The sequence below is a fragment of the Melopsittacus undulatus genome, chromosome 3, assembly GCF_012275295.1.
Source record: "Melopsittacus undulatus isolate bMelUnd1 chromosome 3, bMelUnd1.mat.Z, whole genome shotgun sequence".
Lineage (NCBI taxonomy): Eukaryota > Metazoa > Chordata > Aves > Psittaciformes > Psittaculidae > Melopsittacus > Melopsittacus undulatus.
This window is the reverse complement of record NC_047529.1, coordinates 100,388,531-100,410,803: the sequence shown is the minus strand read 5'-3', so window position 1 is coordinate 100,410,803 and position 22,273 is coordinate 100,388,531. Positions and strand designations below refer to the sequence as shown.

The 22,273-nt window shown below is 39.1% G+C and overlaps 1 protein-coding gene across 1 annotated transcript in view; it reads right to left on the bottom strand.

Moving 5' to 3' along the window:
• The window catches only part of GLP1R (glucagon like peptide 1 receptor), an 84,106-nt gene that overhangs the window by 26,020 nt on the left and 35,813 nt on the right, over window positions 1-22,273 (bottom strand). Inside the window, exons 4-6 of the mRNA XM_005145325.4 lie at window positions 6,473-6,582; window positions 3,829-3,935; window positions 782-935 (exon numbers count right to left, since the gene is read on the bottom strand). Coding sequence (XP_005145382.2) covers window positions 782-935; window positions 3,829-3,935; window positions 6,473-6,582 — 371 coding nt within the window. The remainder of the gene's footprint in view (window positions 1-781; window positions 936-3,828; window positions 3,936-6,472; window positions 6,583-22,273) is intronic.

The following is a 22,273-nucleotide window of genomic DNA, read 5'->3' as shown; positions in this document are numbered from 1 at the left end:
CATTGCTGCAGCAAATGCTGTACTGATGTTCTAGAAACACAAGAGCTATACAGACAATGAAAATCCCATTTTTGAAGATTCAAGTACATTTTGTATACCACATCTGAATGGGGAAAGGCACGCTTTCATCATTCACAAGAGTTGTATATCCTCTCCCTTCAGTTAGAAGTATTTAATTGGCCTGTTTCCCCAAAGCTTTTCTAAACACTTTCAAATTTGCATTTTAATCAGATACTTCCTTTTTTTATTTCCTCATCATCAACAGACTATAAAGACCTCCAAGAATGACCAACTAATTTAGTCGTTACACAAGACAGACAGTCCTATCCCAAAAGATGTTGGCTTAGGTAAATAAATGCCCTATTGTCACTGCCAGAAAGAAATGAACCTGCAGCATGGCAAAAAGATACGGGCATGTGTGTACATACATGTACGTGTGTGTATATATATGCATATGGCAAAAAGATACAGGCATGTGTGTACACACACACATACACACATGCCCATATCTTTTTGCCATATTTTTTTTGCCATATAATTATAGTTGCCATATATTTTATATATATGTATATATATATATCTCAGAAGTCCACCTCTTCATGTTTCTTCTGTCTAGTATAGGCAAACATCCCATAGGCAGAGAAACATGCCATGGCATCAGCTACTTGCCTGTCCCAAGAACAGGGTGGCACAGCTACAACACTAAATTATCTGCTGTCACCCAAACACACTGCAGTGATGACTCCAGTATCCTGAGGACTACCCCGGTGTCTGCCCTTACCTGGTAGGCAATAAGTCCTTCCCATTGGTGCTCTTGTGTAGCTGTGCTGTACATCCACTTCACCACTGAGTCTTTAATGAAGACTGATACAGCCCGGAGGATAAACGAGGTGAAGAGATTCAGGTGAATATAATTCCTTGTGCAATGCAGATGTCTGTAAAAAGGAAGAATCAGTCATCATCCACTATCTATGGATAAGCTGCAACATCACACATAGGACTGAGGGAGGGAACAACAATCCCTGTTGGAAATCAGGAGGTACCAGAGGAAATCCCGTAACTTGAGAATAGCTGTAGGGATTTCAAAGTGGTTTTGGAAAGAAATAACTTTCAAGGAAAAGACATTCCAAACTTCAGCCCCAAGTGTTTGGGGGAAGGAAGGAGATGAGTGTGTAAGGAAAAAATACATTCAAACTTAAAAAAGTGTAAAAATAATTTTCAAAAGAAATATTTAAGAGGACTGAAAACAGTTAAGTTTCACATAAGGCTGAATCTAATCTCTTTGAATTGACTCCAATGTCACTGCACTTGGCTCAGTAACTGCTGTGCAGTGCAGTCTCTGGCTGTGCCCAAACCCACAATGAAAAAACATCAACCTGTAAATTACTACTTTGACAAGAGAAAAATCTGTATTCAGATTGCCCCCTGAAGGAATTGTAAATACTTTCTGTAGAAGTAAAAGGCACAGAAATTTGACCTCTGCATTCAGAATTGAAAAAAAAAAAAACAAAACCAAATAAAAACAACCATGTAATAAAACCTCTTGAATTTCAGCAGCCAGCTGTAAAGATAATAAAATTGCTACTTGTCAAAGAAGAGCATGTTAAGGGATAGCAAAAGAAACTGCAGTCATGTAAACGTCATCCAACTGCAGGGTGCTGCCAATATTTCAGCAGCCTTACCCACGAACATTTTTCTTACACTAAGTATGATTCTTTTTTTATACTGAAAAGATACAAATAACATATAATAGACAGTAATTGCTCCAGAAAGATTATGTCTATTTTTATTGCCCTATAAATTTTGGCAGAAAAAAATGAACTTGGTCTGAAAGTTATAGATTCTGCATTGGAGAAGAAGAACTTTTTTTCCATAGCTCAAATAGAATTTTTTGCAACTTTTAAGTCACGGCTTATTTCAAAACTGATGTATGATTAATATTTATTTCCCTTTAACTCAAAATTTATTTGTTGCTACCCTTCAGAGCTGCCACAGATTGAAAAGAAAATATGTAAATTAACCAATTGAAGAAAACAGATTGCAAGTAGTTACAGAGTATTTCTGCTACAAGCAATAAAAGTTATTTAAATTATTTCAGTCACAAAGTTATGGCCCTAATTCAGCTTCCATCACTGAAATTGGACTTTTCTTCCATTTCTTTCAGAGGATGCAAAATTGGACACTAGAGATATATTGTTTCTTTTGTTTTATCGTTATTAAAATCAAGGGTTATTCTGTAGTCTAGGAACTTAAAAAGTCCTCCTTATTACAAAAAGGGAGAACATCAGCATTTTGATGCCACTGAATTCGATTTTGATCCCTACTTGTTGAAGTTGCACAGCTACTGGGGAGAGGCCACGAACAGACCTTCCAGTCAAAATCCAGCAACTGCAGTGCACATAGGGATAGGTCTCATGGATTTCATGAGATCCAGGACCAATTTTTCCTCAGACAATTTAGACAGGAAAGCACAAAATAGATTGATGACAGTTTTAACAAGACTCTCATCCCCTTTAACACCCCTGAAAATTAATTTTCAATATCAGAAGCACACACTAGTGTACACTTCACCAATTCCTGCTTCACAGTACAAGTTAAAAACATGAAAGCGTCTCTCCACAAAAGTTAAGGCACCAAAGTTCCCCTCTCTTCTACAAGTCATCATAGGGGAGTAAGTGACAAATATATTCATGTTCCCTGAAAAAACTTCTTTCCAAAAGTATATGGCTGTGCTCTATGACCTTTAAGTTCGGCCTGTTAAGATTACTCAGAAGTATCACTGATGGGTGAAACAAGAAGCAAGCACTTATGTGAGAGACTTTTGGAGACTTCAAGACATCTGGTGTCTTGTCAAATGAGTCCCAAAGTTGCACAGGTACAATGCACACAAATCAATTATCCCATGGCATTCACAGAGAGTGAGCACACCTCTGCATTTCTGCAGTAATTTTAAATCTTTAAAATTGCTAGCCAATGCTTCTCCACTGGAAGGAGGAGGAGGGATAATACAATGCTAAAAGGTGTGGCACAACATTAGAAGGCTTGTATCATTTTAGTTTTGGAAATGAGAAGCTAAAAGGCATGACTGATTTTTTTTAAATACATAAGGGGTATAAACACTTAAAAAGGTGAAAAGGAGTGGGATTGCCTTGCTAAAATAGAGTGCTGGCACCAAAGAAAGTGATAGTTAACTGGCAATGATAATTCTTTACTCAGTGAAGGAAGTTTCTTAAGGATCAGAGCACTGAAAGTTCCTGACTTGATTTCAAATGAGAGCACCAGGAGATGGAGAACCGTACTTCTTTTTTTTAGGAGGCAGCCTCATCAGTCTGTAAAAGGGATGATGGGACCTGGTGATACACAGTAGCAGGGAGCTAGCTGGGAAATAGGCCAAACTGAAATTTATGCTCTGTGTAATTCCAAGCAAGGCAAGATGAAAGCTTCTGTCCTAAATGTCCTCTCACACCCCAGACTAGTGCTTCATCTGCAAAGCAACAACATGAGGGAATGCTGGAATCTCTCTCTTCTCCCATTCCTTCCAGTGGGAATTTAATTGAAACAAAAAAAGTCACAACAAAACATTTCAACTGATATAATCATCTGTTCCACCCATTCACACAAATAATACTGCAAAAATTTTAGAATTTTACTTGCATTTTGAGTAGAAATGATTGTAGGAAGGAACACAGAAGTGACATAAGATAGAGAAATAATGAGGTGATAGAAGGGAAAAAATAATCAAATAGAGAAAGCCTGTTGAAGTCCAATACTACCATATAGAAAAACGTACCACCTTTTCCCCACTCACTTCAGAGCTTTGCCAGTTACCTGAATCCAAGAAGAATGGCAGTTGCTATTACAAGGGCAGAGAAGGAAAGAGCATATCCAATGGTGTATATGATGGACAAATTCAGGAGCTGTTCTTCTGGTGCATCCTGAGAGCATATAAAGGAGAAAAAAAAAGGGGGGGGAGGAGGGGGAAAAAAGACAGAGCTCATGGGCTTCAGTTCTTTTCTTCCAGCTGCTTTCTAGCTGTTCTTAATGATAACCAGAAGTCATTCTCCTACTTTCAGTTTCAATGTGCACATCAAATCAAGTCTTCCACTTTCTGTATGCTCTAAGGAAATAAAAATTTAATCTTAATTCCCCAGATGCTCCCAGGTGTTCGCTCAAACAGCCAGGCTAGAAAATAGATAACGTGACATTATTTCATAACAAGTTGGAGAGGCATGACTTACCACAAAAGCAAGTCTTAAACAGGTGGCAGGAAGCACAGACACAACTCAGTCCAGAAGTAAAACCAGCAAAATTGATGTTTTCAGACTTGAACACTTTAAGCAAGTTTCCTTACTGCTGTAAAGAGGGTGGTCCTCTGACTACATCCATACTTAGAGGTAAACCAAGTCAGGTTCCATTCACTGACTCTAAGGCAAAGCATGCTTACATTCATACAACTATGTTCTGCCCTCCAAATAGTCTCTCTTCTGTCTCAACTATGCAACCTCCTGGAAATAAACTATAGCCCAACAACATCTCATGACCTAGGTGTTACAGTACGGTCCAGGAGGGAGCAACCCAGTGTGGGCCAGAGTACCACAGATTCTTGCACCCCTCTGACAGTCCTGACCTGTGGCTCTCTTCATATTCTCTGTTGAATACATGACTACTGAGACCCTTGTTTGAAACAGCTGGCCACAATCTTTAGGGAGAGGTATTTTAAAAGCTACAGGATTATTGCTCAGCCTGAGAGGCACATTCATATTCTTTATTTGGTTCACTTCTAAGCACGTATCTTAGTCTATTTAGACTAGGGCATTTCACTTCCCTTCTTCAAGCTGCTAATTCTGCAATTGACTCCTGAGACCTGTGCTGTACAAAGGAAGATACTTGTACTTCAGAAATAAGTACAGCTATTCAGATGTACTTTGAACAGACAGGAGGATTTAAGGTGAACATACAGGCTGTTCCCCACAGATTTGTTAGGTTAATGATTTAAAAGGAACAATACAAGAGCTGCCTTATGAAAACTAAAATGTCTTCAGTATCAAAGCTCAGGTAAACTACTGAGACACAACAATTTAAAGCATCTATGCAGATCAAAACCACATTACACACAAAGTAAATCAGTGATATTTTATAAGGATTCACTCACAAACCCTTTGGATTTTGTTTTAGAAACAACTAAATAATACACAGCTAACTTATCAAAGCAACCTTTTGTTCTCATGTACAAGATTCTTAAAATAAACTAGGTTGTTATGGGGCTCTCTATATATTAGCTGGAACACCAAACACAGCTGTTCATATTTCAGAGACTGACAACATGTATGCAGGGTTTCAGTATTCAGGTCAGTGTATGGAAACTTGGACTCAGGTGCCAAACAGCCAAGTGTTTCCATGAGGTTTCTCTCTCCTTGGCATGTTCCAGCACAGTTCTGGTAGAAACCATAATGGCAAACAAGGAAAAGTCAACACAAAGCATAGGCCAAGTTGTTCAAGATAACATGCTCTGCTGGGATACCCCAGAACAAAGAAGGGACAAGGAATAAAGCTGCAAACTAAAGGAAAAAAAGTAAATTTTAATGTATTTAAAGAATTAGAAGCTATCTCTTTTCCTATCTCCTTCCAGTCTGCAGCCATTTATTACTTCTGAAGAATGAGGCATTGAGAAATGAGAACTCAAGAAGACACAGGCCCTGCAGCACTTGGGGATTTCATACACTTGAACTCTTTTGACTAGGTGTGTGCTAGTTCCCAGTACCCTGGGACAGACAGAGTGCACTCAATTTATGTGAGAAAAAGCATCGCCCATGGGAGGCTCACAGCAGTAATGGTATCATGTGTCATGAGAACGCACAGTGCTCTAGCTGACGCCAGTGGCTGACAAAAATCCCCTGGAAATCCCTATGCTCTCCTTCATTTGGTGCCCAGTTGTCTCAGCTCCCTGCAGAGTATAAAGCCCTAGGGCAAGAAAATAACACTGACAAGACTAATTCCATTGGTCACAGCAAATTAAGGTAAAAAGACAAAAAACCCAACAAACTCCAAACAAGTAAAAAGCCCCCTGCCCAAAGGTAAAAAGCAAATATCCTTCAGTTCAGTTCATCTTAATCACCTTAATAGCTGCTAACAAAACAGAGAGAATAAACACTTTACTATAACAATTTGTGAACGTAAAAAAAAGGCAATTAGGTCACTCCTCTGGGTGGGCTGCTATTGAGCCCCCTGCCCTGCATTGCAGCTGGGACTACCTGGTTCACTTCTCTTAGCTCTTTCACATACACTGAAACCTGCTCTCATCTACCCTCCACGTTCTCTTTGTTGAAGAGGAGAGACATGATGTCCCCGACCATTAAGCTCATTGAAGCAAGGCACTCAGGAGAGGACACGAAAACATGAGCATCAATGACTGTATTTTTCCTCTCCTGTTCTGTCCTAAACAACAATAGCAACAAGATATGAAAACTCTTACCTGGTCAGAGGCTTCACACTCTGACAGGTTCCTCCAGGGCAGGGTTGAATTCTCTTTCAGCAGCCACGTCCCCTCCAGGGTGCAAAACCGGTACACCTGCCCATGCAGCACTGCCAGAAGCAAAACAAGCCACCAGGTTAATGAGAGGAGAGCCTGCTTACAGGGCAAGGTGCACAGAAGCTCAGTGCAAGTTTCTTCCTGGCAGATGGATCTCCTTGCTGGAGGGGGAAGCCACAGCATTGCTGGTGGAGCATCTCACCAGCTGCCTGCCTGCAGGAGAGGCTGCTGCTATTCATCCTCAAGGCCAGGGAGCAGCTTGCAAAGGGATCAGATAGTGCATACTCCAGAACTGCTAACTGATCAGAAACAGCAACAGGCTGAAATAGTTATTGCCATCTTTGTGAAGATCTGACAACACACGTACATTCCAGCTCACTGAAGTATTAGATTTTAGAGACACAAATTTTGGAAATGTTAAGCCCCAGCTACAAAATTGACAGGGAAAAGGCATCACAGAAAGAGTAAACATGGTTTTTCTTTTCTGAGATCACACAGACCCAGAGAAACCTCAGAACAGGTAAGTTAACACAAGCTCCGCAAAGTGTAAATACCTATATAAACATCTGTGCTACAAAATGAAGCTGTAAATCTTTGCCTAAGCCATTAATCCTTTTAATCCTTCTGTCTACACATATGACTAACAACACCAGCAATAAATAAAACACCTTTCCAAAGCAGTTAGCAGCTTGATCTTGTAAAATCACATACAACAAAATGGGTCATAAGAAAACTACATCAGACTGAAGAATCAAAATAAAAGTAAAAAGAGGAAAGAGCACTCAACCATAACATATCAAAAGGAACTCTCTGCTGTCTGGAATACTGGGGAAGTCTAACAATTTTTACAGCTGTACATAAGCAACCTGGAGGTGCTTGTGTAGTAGAACATAGCTAGAGTAATGATGTCAGCTGCTTTGCAAAGAAAGTTTCTTGCTAGTCATGCTTCTGAACCAGTAAACTGACCTATTGCATGTTAGGAAGCTACCCCTCAAAAAGCAGTACTGAGTCAGTCCCTCAATCACGATTAGCCTCTATCAAGGCGAAGTTTGGAAATAGAATTCCAATGTTTTGAGGTATGAGAAATCAAGTTAAGAGGATTCGTTCTATTTACGTATCAGAATTGCAGCTTTTGCTCAAACCCAGCCTTGCCTGCTGCAACTTCACCCTGTTGTCAGCTCCCTCCTTACTGCAAACCAAAACTCATTAGAACTCAACATTTATATTCAATCTGAATATACTGAAGCTTATTTGAAATTATAACAACCCAATAGTCTATTTGCATATTAGTTGACAACTGGTAATTTGATAGTTGTCAGTGGTAGACTAGTAGTACTTTAAGTGAAGAATGACATTTTTAAAAATATAGACATTCATAGTCTAATAAGCCATTTCTAATGAATATGCTAAATGATAACTGATAATGGTTTTGGTAGGCATAGTATATTTGTTTTTGTAATTGGTGTACTGAACATACCAGTAAGAGATAATATAGAGGATATAAAAATTTAGTTATGCCTTGTGGAGGTTTTTCCCTACTATTAAGAATATCTGCATATGTTTATCAGAAAAACAGAGGAGGGACTGGGTTATCACATGCAACATACATTCACATCCACTACCTGCTGTGAATATTTTGCCATTGCTCTCATTACCTACTGCTAGTACCAACCACTTCCTTTGGTCAGAGTATTGCTGTAATGTTAAGGATGGAGGGCAGCAAGTAGAAAAGCATAATTTCCCTCCCCCAAGATTAATGGACAACAAATTGAAATACATCATTCAAAACATCTATGCAAAGGTAGTTCTAAGAATTGAGATATATATCAGAAGCCCATGAATGAAAAATCCAGGGGGTTAAAGTACAGAGGGTCAATAGGATTCAGAAATTCACTCTGACTGCCACTGCATGAGCTGTAACCAAGGAGTATTGCAAGACAAAATTGTTATGAGAAACGATTTCACACAAGAAGTAATTCTACTATACTCCTTAAAAAACAATAACAAAAAACACAGGCAAAAACCACACAAAGACAAACCAAAATCCAGATTGGAAAAGGAGAAATGATTAAAAAAACCCCAAACACACACAAAAACCAAACAAGTATTATTTCATATTCTCTAAAACTGAGAATTCACATACACACAAACACAGTATTTCTTACTGTCAAGGTATAACTGGGATGAAAGCTTAGCCTTGATGTTTTTATTTTTAGTCCAAATCATCATGACACATTTTAATTTTCTTTTATTGATAAACATTTCTTTTGAAATAAGGAGGAAAATCTATTGTACGCTGAAGCCTGGCATATACAGGAGAATGCATATTTGTTTACGTAAATGAAACATGAAATTTGCCAGCAGACAGAAAGACAAGGCAATTAATTTAGATATGAAGAAAGATGAATGTAACCTTATTACACTAGAAAAGAGAGCTTCCCTGCCGCATCTAGGAGTTGTAAACACCCAAACTGGACTGACAGTTCTTATGGATCTCTGGGTAGCCACAAGACAGACGGGTCAGGTTGTCATACCCTCACTGCTCACCAACACACTCATGGGTCAGTGCAGAATCCAGAGGCAACTAAAGACCAACTGGACTACCCTGTATCCAGAAAAAGCCTTAAGAAGTAAAAGAATAAACAAAAAATCCAAATAGATGAGATTGCATATGAGAGTGTGAGAGCATATGTGCTTGGTTTATAGAAGAATTTATTAGCCAAAATGCTTACGAGACAGAAAAAGTTAAAAGAAAACTTAGAGACTTTAAGGAAGAGTTTAGGTTCTTTTTGATACATGGAGAGATGCCCATGAAAACTGAAAGGTAGCACAAACCACAACACGAAGATAGCGCAGGGCTGTTGCAAGGCAGGCAACCTATTCCTTTCATGAATATGAAAACGAGTCTCACCATGGTGGAAATAAAATATTTTCAGTTTTGTGTCAAACACCACAGAACTCTTTCAACAGCAGTTTACTGTAGACCCTGCCTGAAATGTATCATCCTGCAGCCATTCCTGCTTTCTGTTTCCTAGAGGCACAAGGCAAAGAGCATCCATCTACTCATCCTCTGAGCAACAGGCTCCATCACAGGTAGCCACCTGCTACTGCCCAAACAAAAGAAAAGGTCAGTTAATAACTGACAGCTCAGAAGAGATGATACCTAAAGTGAATGCTCTTTCCTGATCTTCCCTCACTGAAAACAGGGAGAGAATACAGTCTCTACACCAGAAACTGCTCTGGTGCATCTCCAAAATAACTGACAAAAAACTTAAGTGGAGACTTTAGATCACTTTTGTTTCATATACAAACTAAATTCTCATCTTCGCTTAGAGAAAACAGTTCCAACTAATTTTGAAGGGATCCACTGGCTTTTAATCAGGGACATTTTGATTCAAGCACTGCAAGTACCTTACCATTCTAACTGCTTTGGAGGAAAGCATGTGGTTTGCATGTATTCTTAAAATAGTTTTTTCACATGGACTTCTTACAACACCCTCTCTGCACATCTAACCATGGATTAGGATCTTCAACCACCTAAAATAGAGGAAGGCATGGTATTTGTATGCATTCTTTCTTTGTCTGATGTGAAGCTCACCAGGAATCTCATTTCCTTCAGCTTTCATATGAAGCCATCAATTACAAAATTCAAGTATTAATACATATGGAGGCAAAATAACAGCGACATGCTTGGAGGCTGCATACATGCCATGACAGAAGGTAGGCATGCACACAGCTTCTTCAACTGCAGAGCAATTTCAGCTTCTTGCTTGCAGGTAACTTAGTCAGAGGCAATTCACATTTGTCCATGCCTGAATGCTGCAAAGTGACTCATGCCCTCTGACCTTTAATGCAGTACAAATACCAAATAAACAACAATCAGCTTCAGCTCTAACAGATCAGTATCATGAACAATCTTTTCTGAGGGTTCAAGCGGTTGCTGTCTCCTTGCTATCCTGCAATACTTTTTGCCTGTCTTGTAATGCTTTCTATTACCATATAGTCAATATTTCAAATCACACTGATTCTTACATTCTAGAATTTTCTGATAGTCAATTCATCTGCAAACAGAAAAAAAAAGGAAAAAAATAATAAATCTACAGCCAGTGCATAGGGAATCTGATTTTGTTTAACCTGTAAACTGAGTGCATTCACTCAAAGCTACACACCCTTTGGAACAGCAGCTTAATGACACCAGTTTATTTAAAGTGTCAATCACACTTCATTAGAATTACATGTTAAAACATGGATTGATGCCTAAAATTCAGTCTCTGTAAGCTAGTAAAAGACAGAGAAAAGAGCCCAAGAGTCAGTGAAGTTAGTAATATCTGTCTAGTTCTCTAATGAGCCTGTAAATCAAATACTACAACTAGCTCAATACTTTTATATATGTAGAAAATATGATATCCATGGGCAAGAGGCTCACAAACATTTCCTTATTAGCTCCCTTTTACTAGAAATAAACCCAAATTAAATAATTTCTCTGCTTAAAAGAACCAACCTGATCTGCATTTTCCAGTATCAGGGTGTCAAGGTCAGTATGAGATTACTCACCAAACTGTCCCCGAGGACAAACTGGAACACTATTCATTTTAAAAACCAATTACAGCAAGTCCTATCCAATCAACTCTATTCAGGCAGAGAGATGAGAGAATGAGAAAAGAACAAGAGACACAACAGTTTTGTCTGGCTGCTGTATGTCAAGTATTATAGACCTTTCCTCTGCTAATACTGGTTCTCTTCCAAGCAGAGGAAGCATTTGGGAAGAGGTAACAATCTTCTCCATGAAACAAGGACTCTGCAATATAAGAGCACCACCAGGCTTTGCTGTGTCAAAGCATACTGATTTGTTCCTGAAATAAGCAACTTGCCCTTTGATGATGATAACAATCTATCAGAATTTAGGAGGTTGTGCACTCATCAGCAGCTCTGTTCAGCTATCATTTAGCATGACCCAGGCACTGCCCTGAAAGTAGCCACACTTGCCTAGAAAAACTGTTGCATAAGTGTCACTCAGTCGCAACCCTGGTGCTGCTTACAATGAAGACATCCTAAACCCAGGACTCACACACTCGCCCACAAGTGACACTAGAGAGCAGCCTGATCACAAAGCCCCCAGGGAGCAGGAGGAGCTCCAGCCAGCATTACTGTCCAAGAATCACATTTATCAAAATGAGCATTTTTACTGGGCTCACTGCCACATTGTCTGAAATTATATTACCCCAACAGGCAGTTTAACAATGAGTACGTTACTTAGTATGCCTCCCCATTATTCCTTCTCCCTCACAGCATATTAGTCATCCCAACTGCTTTGCTTTAGAGATGACAAAAAAACCTGAAAACCAGGTGTGCTTTGAAGGCAGAAAGGTTGGTGGTCACTTGAAGTTCTTGCAGCAGGAAAAGAATAATTTCCAGTTGTGTTCTATGGTTTGAGGTTTTAGGGAGATATATCCAAACATTTGTACTATGAGTTTCCCCCATCACTAGCTCGTAGCTTGAAAGATCCAAGAATCTCTCCAGACTCTTCCAACAAAAAGCTGCCCCCAAAACAAACAAAACCAACAAACTGCAAAGTGACAAGAGAAAGACTTATGCATCCACACTTCTACTAAGAGATGCATATGTTCTTACACAGACCTAACAGGCACCTTTACATGGTGCAAGGGAGATCAAGTTAAGCAAGTGCAGGCCATGTCACAGGCTGCACAAGTCCACCCTGTGTGCCCTGGATATCCTCAGTGCCTGAATCCTGTGCTGTGCTATCAAAAGCACAGACAAGAGACTGTGTATGAAGATGATGCTGTTTGGTATCAGCCAAAACCTACTGCCTGCATATATATTTTTTTTATTTTAAAATACCCATTTTTGTAATGGAATTAACTCAGCAATAGTAAACATTCAAGAATTAAGAAGTGTTAAGCTAAAGCTACTTGTGTGGGTTTTAGGTCCACCCAATAACACTGTTTCTATGTACACAGTCATACATTTTTCCCCAACAGAATCCACTGCTTCATTCAGATTACAGAATAGAGGGAGATTATTTAATAGGAATTTAGTCATCCTTAACCACTGTGAGATGTCAAGCCATACTTAAAGCAAACTGAATCAAGTCTATATTAAATAGAGTATTTTCTCATTTGTATGGTCCAAAGACCACCAATTCAGCTCACCAGTGAGCACTAAGCACTATTATTTCATATGTGTATGCAGATAATAAAAGAATGAGCATACACTAGTCACATAGTAAAGCCAGACTTACACAGGAAAGAAAATTACACAGCCACAAAATTTGCTCTGCATGGGCATTCTCCTACTGAAGAAATAATCCCTGCCAGCTCTACAATATCTTGCCTCACTCAACACAAACTCCCATGGTTAATGAGGCAATGATCCCACAGAGAAGAGCTCCCTTTACTACATCTCTCAAAAGCAGATCCATTCTGCATAGTGAAGGAATTAAGAGATCTGTGGAAAAAAGCATAGAATATAGCTTTATAATTAAAAAACTACTTGCAAAATGATGGCAAATAAAGGTTGTGTGAGCAAAGTAGACCATGACAAATCATAAAGCATTCATTAAGTTGCTACCTTATACATTGTTCGGTAGGAGTTAATATCTCATGACAATTAAAACAACTTCCTGAAAAATAATACTGTTTAAACACAGAGTATTACCCTAAAAGGTGCTACACTCTTCAAGCATTTCGGCTGTGTAACTTGTATTGAGAAAAAGCTGCATTAACTATGCTAGACCACACTGAAACCTAACATAGCTTTCTGAAATACACTTTAAAAACAACTCGTAAAAATGCAAGCATGTATGTGTGAATTAGGTTTATTAGAGAGTGTTTATGAACTATAAAAGATATGTGAATTAATGTAATAAAAAGTTGTTTATGACAAACAAGTATTTATGATAGTAGTACAGCTTTGTGAAGGTTTTGTGAGGTACCAAAACACACCATTAAAAGTTTTATTCAGAATAAGTAACAGTGGGTTAGAATAAATTTATTGCAACAACAAATGTGATTGAAAGGATTAATGCATAATAGACGTGTAAAAATGGTGCCAAGAGGTTTTGTGTTTTAAGTTTATTGGATCAGTTAATGTAATTAATAAAAGACATCTCGTTAGTAGGATGTTAAAATGAAGAGAAAAAAACCCAATAAAACATTTCTTAAAAGCCTTTAAAAGAGACAACTAAAGCTATCCCAGGGCAGAGGAAGGGATCTATTTTATGATGCCCAGGATCTAAGGTCTTAATAAAAAAAAAACAAAACCTCAAACAAAACACAAAGAAAACTACAAAAAACCTACCACAAACAAACAAAACAGACAGTAAAAAATAAACAAAACCAAAAAGGAAACAACTCAGCAAACCGTTAGCATAATGCTTGTTTTTCCTTGCTTTAGCTCAGCAACTCAGAAGAAAACAACAGATATGTTAAATATGCATAGCTAGAAAGGAGAGAGAAGTACAGACAACAAATAAACACCAGTTGTTTGGTGCAGCTTCTGAGCAAAACAAGAAGATCCGGAAGATGCAGGCTAAAACCAATGCCAGGTGCTGCAAAGAAACTGCCAATCTTTAGCAACAGAGAAGTCAGTGGTATTCAGTTATCCTCAAAAACAATTGTATAAAGAACCAACAAGTCAATAATCTTAATTTATCACTTTCACAGGACATTTCTAAGGATAAACCAGAAAAAGTCCTAAATATCTGGAAGCTTTCAGCACAGGCAACTGTGAAATGTATCATTAAAAGGAACCCAAACCATCAAACTTCATTTAGAGATTACTATAATTCCACTATCTACAGAAAGTGGAAGAAGTGGTACTTCAAAGCAGAACAAATACAATGAAGCATCTCATGCATTTCAAAGACTGATTTTTTTATTGAGCTATCTGTGCACTCTGGCACTGTTGAAGGCTTATCACGTCTGTGTACATGAGCTAAAGCATCCAAAGCTGTAAAGAAAAATTACATCAACTGGTAAAGGTTTGCTTACAGACATCCTTCTCATACTCTGCAGATCTAGCATTACAGATATAAGCTGCATCTGCACAATAAGTAGTACAAAGCAATAAAACCTCAAACCTGGCTACCTCAAGTATAAGAAGAAACACAGTCCTTAATTCTACTGCTCAGGACACTGACATGTGCCACATCTATATATCCATGTGCTTTGCAGTGCATTTCTCTACTACACAAGGGATAAGCAATTTTGCGTTTCAAGCTCCATAGCAGATATATTCTAACACTGAGATGAGAAACCCCACACAGCCCTTGCGCCAAAAGCATGTCTGACCTGACATTTGCACAGGATGAGGAGAAAGGACTGCTGCTCAGCTCTCATGTGGTTTCCCTCAGAGACTATAGGAACAAACTCTAGGAAGCACACATAAGGAATTCACCCTCATGAGCAGCAAGAGGAATTGCTCCCATGGTATTGGTGATATCTTTCTCTTCCTAATCCACATGCTGAAATGCAGAACAAGGTTTTGACAAAATGTTCTTGAAAAACATTTAAAAACAGTGTTAAAAGAAGCTTCTAATGTATTGAACCTCCATCAAGTGAAGTTCTGCAAACCTATAAACTACTAAATACAAGAACTTACATATAATAAAAAAGTAGATACATAAAAATTAAAAAAAAGGGCACCAAGAGCTGTAATTACAGGAACTACAATCTATCCAGTCAATAATTATCGGAGGCTACTAAAGCTGCAGTTATGTCTGGATTTACCTTTCCATTAGAAAGGCAATTTTTACATCAATCTCAAATTCTTACCTACCACCCTAACGTTGAGACCAACCCACAATCTAAAAATCAGGAATTCCTAAACCATTCCACTGGTAATCTTTCCCAAGTCTTCTATTCCATTTTCATTTCCACTCAGCTTTCATTGCTTAAAAGGTATTTGGATGGACATATACTCCTTTTGTCTTAAACTTCTCTTTTTCTGCCAAGATGCAATCCTTTCCTTGAATATGGACATCTTCAAGGTCAGACTGGATGGTGTTTTGAACAACCTGGTCTAGTGGAAGGTGTCCCTGCCTATGGCAGATGGATTGGAACTAGACAAATCTTTAAGGTCCCTTCCAACCCAAACCCTTCCATGATCCTATAATATCCACAATACATCACATATTTAAAGACAGAGAAGACTGCTATCATTCATTAGCCACATAAATGCAATGTTTTCCACATTTTTTACTCATGCCTTCATTCTGTTTAAAGGAAATAATCCTGCTTCATTAAGCTCCATGAAAATTATCAGGCAGATTCTGCATGTGGAAGCCAGTATTTTTGCTTTCAGAGGAAATATACTGATGAACACTTGATCCTTTGCTTGCCTAATTCATTTCTTTTCATTCCAATTGTCAAAAGGTAAATTAGTTCCAGAAAGGTCAGATGAGTCTGGTCAGGCACCACTATCATTATTATTGTCATTGAACTAGTCGAGTACCCAGGTTCTCTCATAAACATGTTGCCCAGAAAAGCTTCCCTTATTCAAAGAAAATTTAAAGTGATGTGTGGGAATCCTAATAGTTAACATTTGGATTACATTTGAGGAGGATTAGATATACTTTCAGAATTCATAGCAGGGAACTAGGTGTCTCAGGGAAAATCTAATCTATTGCAGAAAACTCTCAAGGGGAAAGTTATCAGCAAAACATGTGAGTGGAAAAGGATAATGCTGCAAAATAAAACTGTGTGCACGATTAACAAGTGCAATCATTGTATAGGTTAGCATATTTGAGTTAAAGCTACATTTGTGAAAATATGTGAAAGGGAGGATGCTCTATAATTAGACTACTTATATTCAGACACCTTTTAATGCAGGTCGCATTTCTACATGACTAATCTGTCAAATGAAAATAATATATAAAAATAAAGTTAATAAATCTGTTTGATTTTAAGAGGCAAAGAGCATAATTCACCTTTATATAAAGCATTTACTCATACAGATATATAAGTAGATTCATTTGTATCTTCACCAAAATTTAACTGAGGATTTTGGGAGAATGGCACAGCCTTTAAGCTCACTATCACATCAGAAGCATATTTGTTATGCAAGAGAACATGTATAGGCTGGATTCATGAGAAGCATTTCCCAGCACCCAAAGGTGAAGTGCTAGGGATTCCTGAAACAGTGAAGAAGTCAGATGTACGTGATATGGCTCTTCCAGCAAGTTGTTCTCCACCTATGCTTTTTTCAGAATAGGTATTCATGTACATCCCATCTTTGGAACTTTGAAAGAAAAAAAATCAATGCCAATTAGCAACATTTAAGCCAGAAAGACAATAATCTGTTTTCACAGCAAGGTATTTAATTATGTAGCACAGGCAAGCACTGTTTATTCAGGTCTTTAATTAGTTTACTCTTTGTCCACTGTAATTAAAAGACTTCAAGTTCTTAAATGCAAGGTCCTTCTGTTTAACAGAGTATACTGGTACTGCAAACAAATAGAAGTGGGTAGATAATATATATTTCAATTACACAAGATGTGTAATGAGAGCATAGATGAAGTTTAAGGTAACTGGTCAGCTCAAATATATCTAGCTACCTGCTAGACTAGCATGGGCAAGGCAAGAGGTAGCCAAGCAGCTTCATTGCACCTGGATGTTTATTTCTCCCTCAGATGTACAATTCACATTCAGATAAGCTGGGGGCAACTTCCCAACCAATCACAGAATAAGGCTCAGCTATGTCTCTGCAGAGCTGTGCCTTGATATCCTTGATAGTACATCTCAAGGAATTACTTTAAACAAAAACATTATACAGCTACAACTGAAAAAATTACTGGAAAACATGCAGTCCTGCCAACTATTCAACTCCCACAGCTGCAGCACAGCAAGCTAATACTGCAAGGCTGTCCAGCATTTATGCTATGTCATTAATGCAGAAAACTGAAGTCTTCCTAGAGGGTCCCAGGTAACCAGATCTGAAATATAAGCAACATGGCAGCTGCACCCAGCACCCATATATGCATTTCAGTGTCTGTGCTCCTATTGCACATTTGATGAGGAATAATTACACTTCAATTACAGCAGAAGAGGAATCAGAGCATATAACTTTTCACTGTCCCCTAAGGGAGGTCACATTTCATCCCAGATGAAAGTTCATAAACCAGTGCTCCATTGCATGCACCTCAACCTGAAGGTAAACAGCCATTTCTTTAAAAATATGTATTTAGTTAAATAAAACTGATTAAAAAAAAGGCATAGCCACATGGCCAACAGTAGATGCATGTTAATATATTTGTTCATGATTTTAAAAATTATTTCTTTCAACATTCTATCCTTTCAACATTATCTACCCTTGAGATGAACAGCATATGTTATAGAGTTCTCTGGTGTACTATCAGATGGAGACAAATAGAAGTAGAGGTGAACTTGAAAGACCAGGAGGGTTTATTTTCGCATTTTTTTTAAGCAAACTGAGATTGCCAATTACCTTGGCACAGCTTTTAGTGTAAGAGAGTATAAATTTTGAATTGCCTATGTGTTAGCAAATGCAATGCAACATCTTTTTCAGTGAAAAAGGTCACACCCCTTTCCACCATTATGGAGAGCTTTCTGGAAACTTGGTTTTCTTAGAGCAAGACAGGAAGAAATGTAATAAATGTCTAATTATCTTCACTGCATCCGATATTTGAAGTGAAATTTATTTTCTTGCACGTTAAAAGACAAACAGGTAGTTTAGCTGTATGCTCACATAGCCATCTGGTAACTCCTTGGTTTTAAGATCTCATACCACAAAATTGGATGATTAAACAAAAAGTGAGAGAGATTAAACCAGGCAAGGTTTAATCTGGTCCCCCAAACCAAATGTTCCATCTATGCATATACTTCAAAACTGTCTGAAGGAAAATTCCAACATCTGCTTCCCCAGCTGTAGGGCTTTCCACAACTTCCCCTGGTCTGCCTCTCACGTGTGACAGCAACATTTCACCACCCCAGCCTTATCACCCATAGGAAGTCTCCTAAGCAAAAGCATGCATTTTCTTTGTTTCTGCTTTTTACTTGTAACACTTGCAACAATCTGTCCCCAAGCTCCCTTCCCCTCCAGGTTTGAACAGTGCCCAAACACAGGCAATCCTGGGGAAAGAAAGAACAACCAAACAACAGATTTAATCCTACAGCATAGCAGATACTCCAGGACTGCAACTTCTTGAACACCAGGCCTCCATGACCACATTTAATTGATGGATTGGTGGAAGGCACTAAATCATTTTTAGAAAAAAGGTGACTGCAAAACCTCTAATGGCTTGCAGCCACTGAGCTCAGGAGACCACATCGTCCATGGGACAATATTTGAGCAAGACACACAGATACAGACAGATCAGGTCAGTTTATATCACTCTCTCAACCCCAAACCAGTGCTTACCACCAGTCAGCTCCTCACTATGTTGCCACCTTCTCCCAGCCCAGGAGCACTCACAGTGGGGAGGGCATTACAGTAGTGGTCACCCTCACCAACACAGTCCATGGCCCTAAAGTCCTGCTGAATCAGAAGTCTGCTTGTAACACTCTCTCACCAGAGTGACAATGGCATGCCACAGACCCAAGTGCTTGTGGCCACACCTTGACAAACATGACAGTGTTCTCTTTCCTTTTTCATCCCTTCTTGATGGTCACAACCACCTCAGATGAATCTCTCGGATCCTGAACAAAATCCATTTCAACATTTATGTTCTGCTGCTTGTAGGATCTGCAGTATTGCTGAGCCTGATGCCATTACAACACTAAACACAGCTTTTGGGAAGGGGAAGATGACACATAGGAGAGAAATATAAGGGGTTTCTGAGTTCATGATTTAAACAGTAGCCAGGATTAAGCTAGACACTAATGGTGAGTGGGGATCGTGCAGACCATTTCCATCATCTCTGCTACACTACAAGGTTTGTCTATATCTCAAAGCCCTAAGGAAATTGCATTAAGAAAAAAGCATAAAAGCCTCACACAGAGCCCACAGCTACCTAAGGCCATGTTGAGAAAACATTCTGTCACTACAGAGGGAATGAGAAGTGCTGGAAAAAGGGTTTCAAATGTAGATTACAGCAGGTGGAAATGCAAAAGAGCTGACCTGGGTGTGTCTTTGCACCTAAAGATACTATGGAGCAGCAACCCAGTCCCTGGGATCTGCATTACTATATCCCTACACAATGCTCAGTTCATGTACTCTCTATGACTATGAAAAATTACTGTGGGAAGTACAGCTGTGATTCCAGGCCTCTGTGACACCCTTCAACTAGTAGATTTAATCAGATTGACTCCACCTCTGGCAGCCAGAGGCAGCCACCAGGTTATGATCAGAGATCATCCGCTATTACTGCTGGGTTACTCTGCCACCAGAGAGACTTCCAGGTCTTTCACGTCACAGCCTGAAAAGCTATGTTGTTTCCAGGGGTCCCCAGGCTGTACTTTGCCTGGTCTTCCAGGAGAACAAAGGAGCAGGTGTCACCGCTGCAACACATAATGTAGTAAAGACAGGATAATATAAAAAATAAATGGAATTATAAGAGACAAGTGATTCAAGCTAAGGTTAAACAAAGGAAAGGATTTCAAACTAGGAGAAAAGTGGATCTAGAGAGCACAGAGAGTTACAAAGCACTAAGACTTCATGGTCAGCAGCAGTTAAAGGTGTACAGAGCTATCTGTCCCTTTACCTGGCTCAAAAAACATTCAGAATGTAACAAGAGCTTTGGTAGTTCAGGAGTTCTCCAATGCCCCACATATGGTCATACTGGAAGACTTCATAATAGTACAAACAAATGATTAGGTCTTATGTTCCCAGCCTGGACTGAAATGAATCCAGTGCACACCCGGGGCACTTCTGGCTTAGTTTCCTCCAAAGAAATAAACCCCCAGACTGCTCAAACTAACTCACAGTCACAGCAAGTAGGACAATCAGGAGGTTGCTTCAAAATTCAGTACAGTGCCTGAGCAAGAGACCAATACAGACCAGCAACCAAGCCAGCTCAGGTGTCAGACACCTCAAAACCAGACAGGTCCTAAGCTGAAACAATAGCATTCAAAGAGTTGAGTAAGAGCCACATCTGTGTTAATGCAAGTTTACAGCTGGCCTTTGTGCAGCCCAGTGCATACAGGAGCAACTGACGTGGCCACTGTTCACATAACTGTCTGAAACTAGTACCTCTGGAAGGTTTAATTAAAAAGGATTTAGTGCTATTAAACAATAAAACATCAGAACCCCAGAGGAGACATAATTGCAAGATGGATTGTGCAGCTCCACAGTTTCCAAATCCACATGGTGTTATTGGCAGCTGGCCTTCAATTAAAGTAGGTAGCAAGAAAAAAAACCCTAAAGTAAATCACACAACCAGTGACAGTGAGGCAAGGTGCTGGCTGTCTTTTAAAGGAATACTGCTCCCCTTGAGATTTCTGCACTGACTGGACTTTGAGACAGCCTCTGCCCTAGTATATAACTCATGGTAACTTCACTGACTATGATGTAGATAGCAAGATATGCAAAGTTTACCTGATGTAACTTCTGTGTTACCATAAACTGAGTAGGTTTTACTGGGTTTTCACTAAAGGTAAGTTTTGGTCCAGGGCACATATAGGAGCAAACACTTTGACTTGGGCAGCCAGCAGTATGTGAAATTTGCCTTCAACAAGATTTGGCCATGGCCCTGCATCTGTGCTGGCAATTTCACGGAACAAATTCTTTTAGCAATAACCTCCCTTCTACTACTTCAGCATCTCCATGAAGATCTGCCCAACAGTGGAGCTGCAAAAGAACAACTATAAGCAAAACAGAGCTGGGGTAAAACAGCCCATCAGATTCAAAACTGGCATAACTTGCTCTCTTTCAAAGATGTATAAGCAGACTAAAAAAAGCATTGGTGTGGTTTTTTGGGGTTCTTTGGGGAGTGGGAAAGCAAGGCATAGCAGAAATTAATCCAGATATTTAACTTTATATTTTTAAAGCATCTCAAAACACCACTTTGAAAAAATAAGTCTTCCCAAAGAGCAAATGTATGAATTTCACTACATAGTCCTGAACAGAATGCTTTATTTGACCAGAATTAGATTTCCCTGTGCTGTCTGCCTCAATGCCACTGCTTCACACTGTCCCAAAGAGCTTCCTCACTACATTCACCAAGCTATTTTATGGCACTAGGGGGACACAGATGACTTCATAAACTCCTACCACAGTTACAGCCCAGCAGTGTCTGGGCTCCTCATTTGCTATCACACCAAAACCCCGTATTGTGCTGTGAGACACGAGCCACTTATTTCTCATTCCAGTGACAATGGCTTTACCTGCAGTAAAGTAGAGGCTACTCTAAACCTCAGCTCCTTTGGTTTCAGTGTAATACCAATTACCCAGATGCCTAGAAGTATTCTTAACTTTACAGTTTCTTGTTAAGGCAATACTATGATCAATATACTTGAAGCAGATGAATGCTAACACAGCTGCAATTGCACCAATCAGAAAACTGGTCTGTATGAGGAAGAAAACCCACTACCCCCCAAAAACCAACAACTCAAAGGAACAAGGGCAAAACCCCACATTTCAGTTGGATGAAATTCCTAATCTAGTTTACTGCACAAATGAAATAATTGTCCATGCACAAATGGAATAAAGGAGGTACTGAAGTAAGCCAACCTTCCAATAAATCCCAAAATCACAACAACCCAATGTCCAGTACTTCAGTGCAAGCTGTAAAATAAAAAATTCCTAAAAAAGTTCAGATTTACTTGCCTG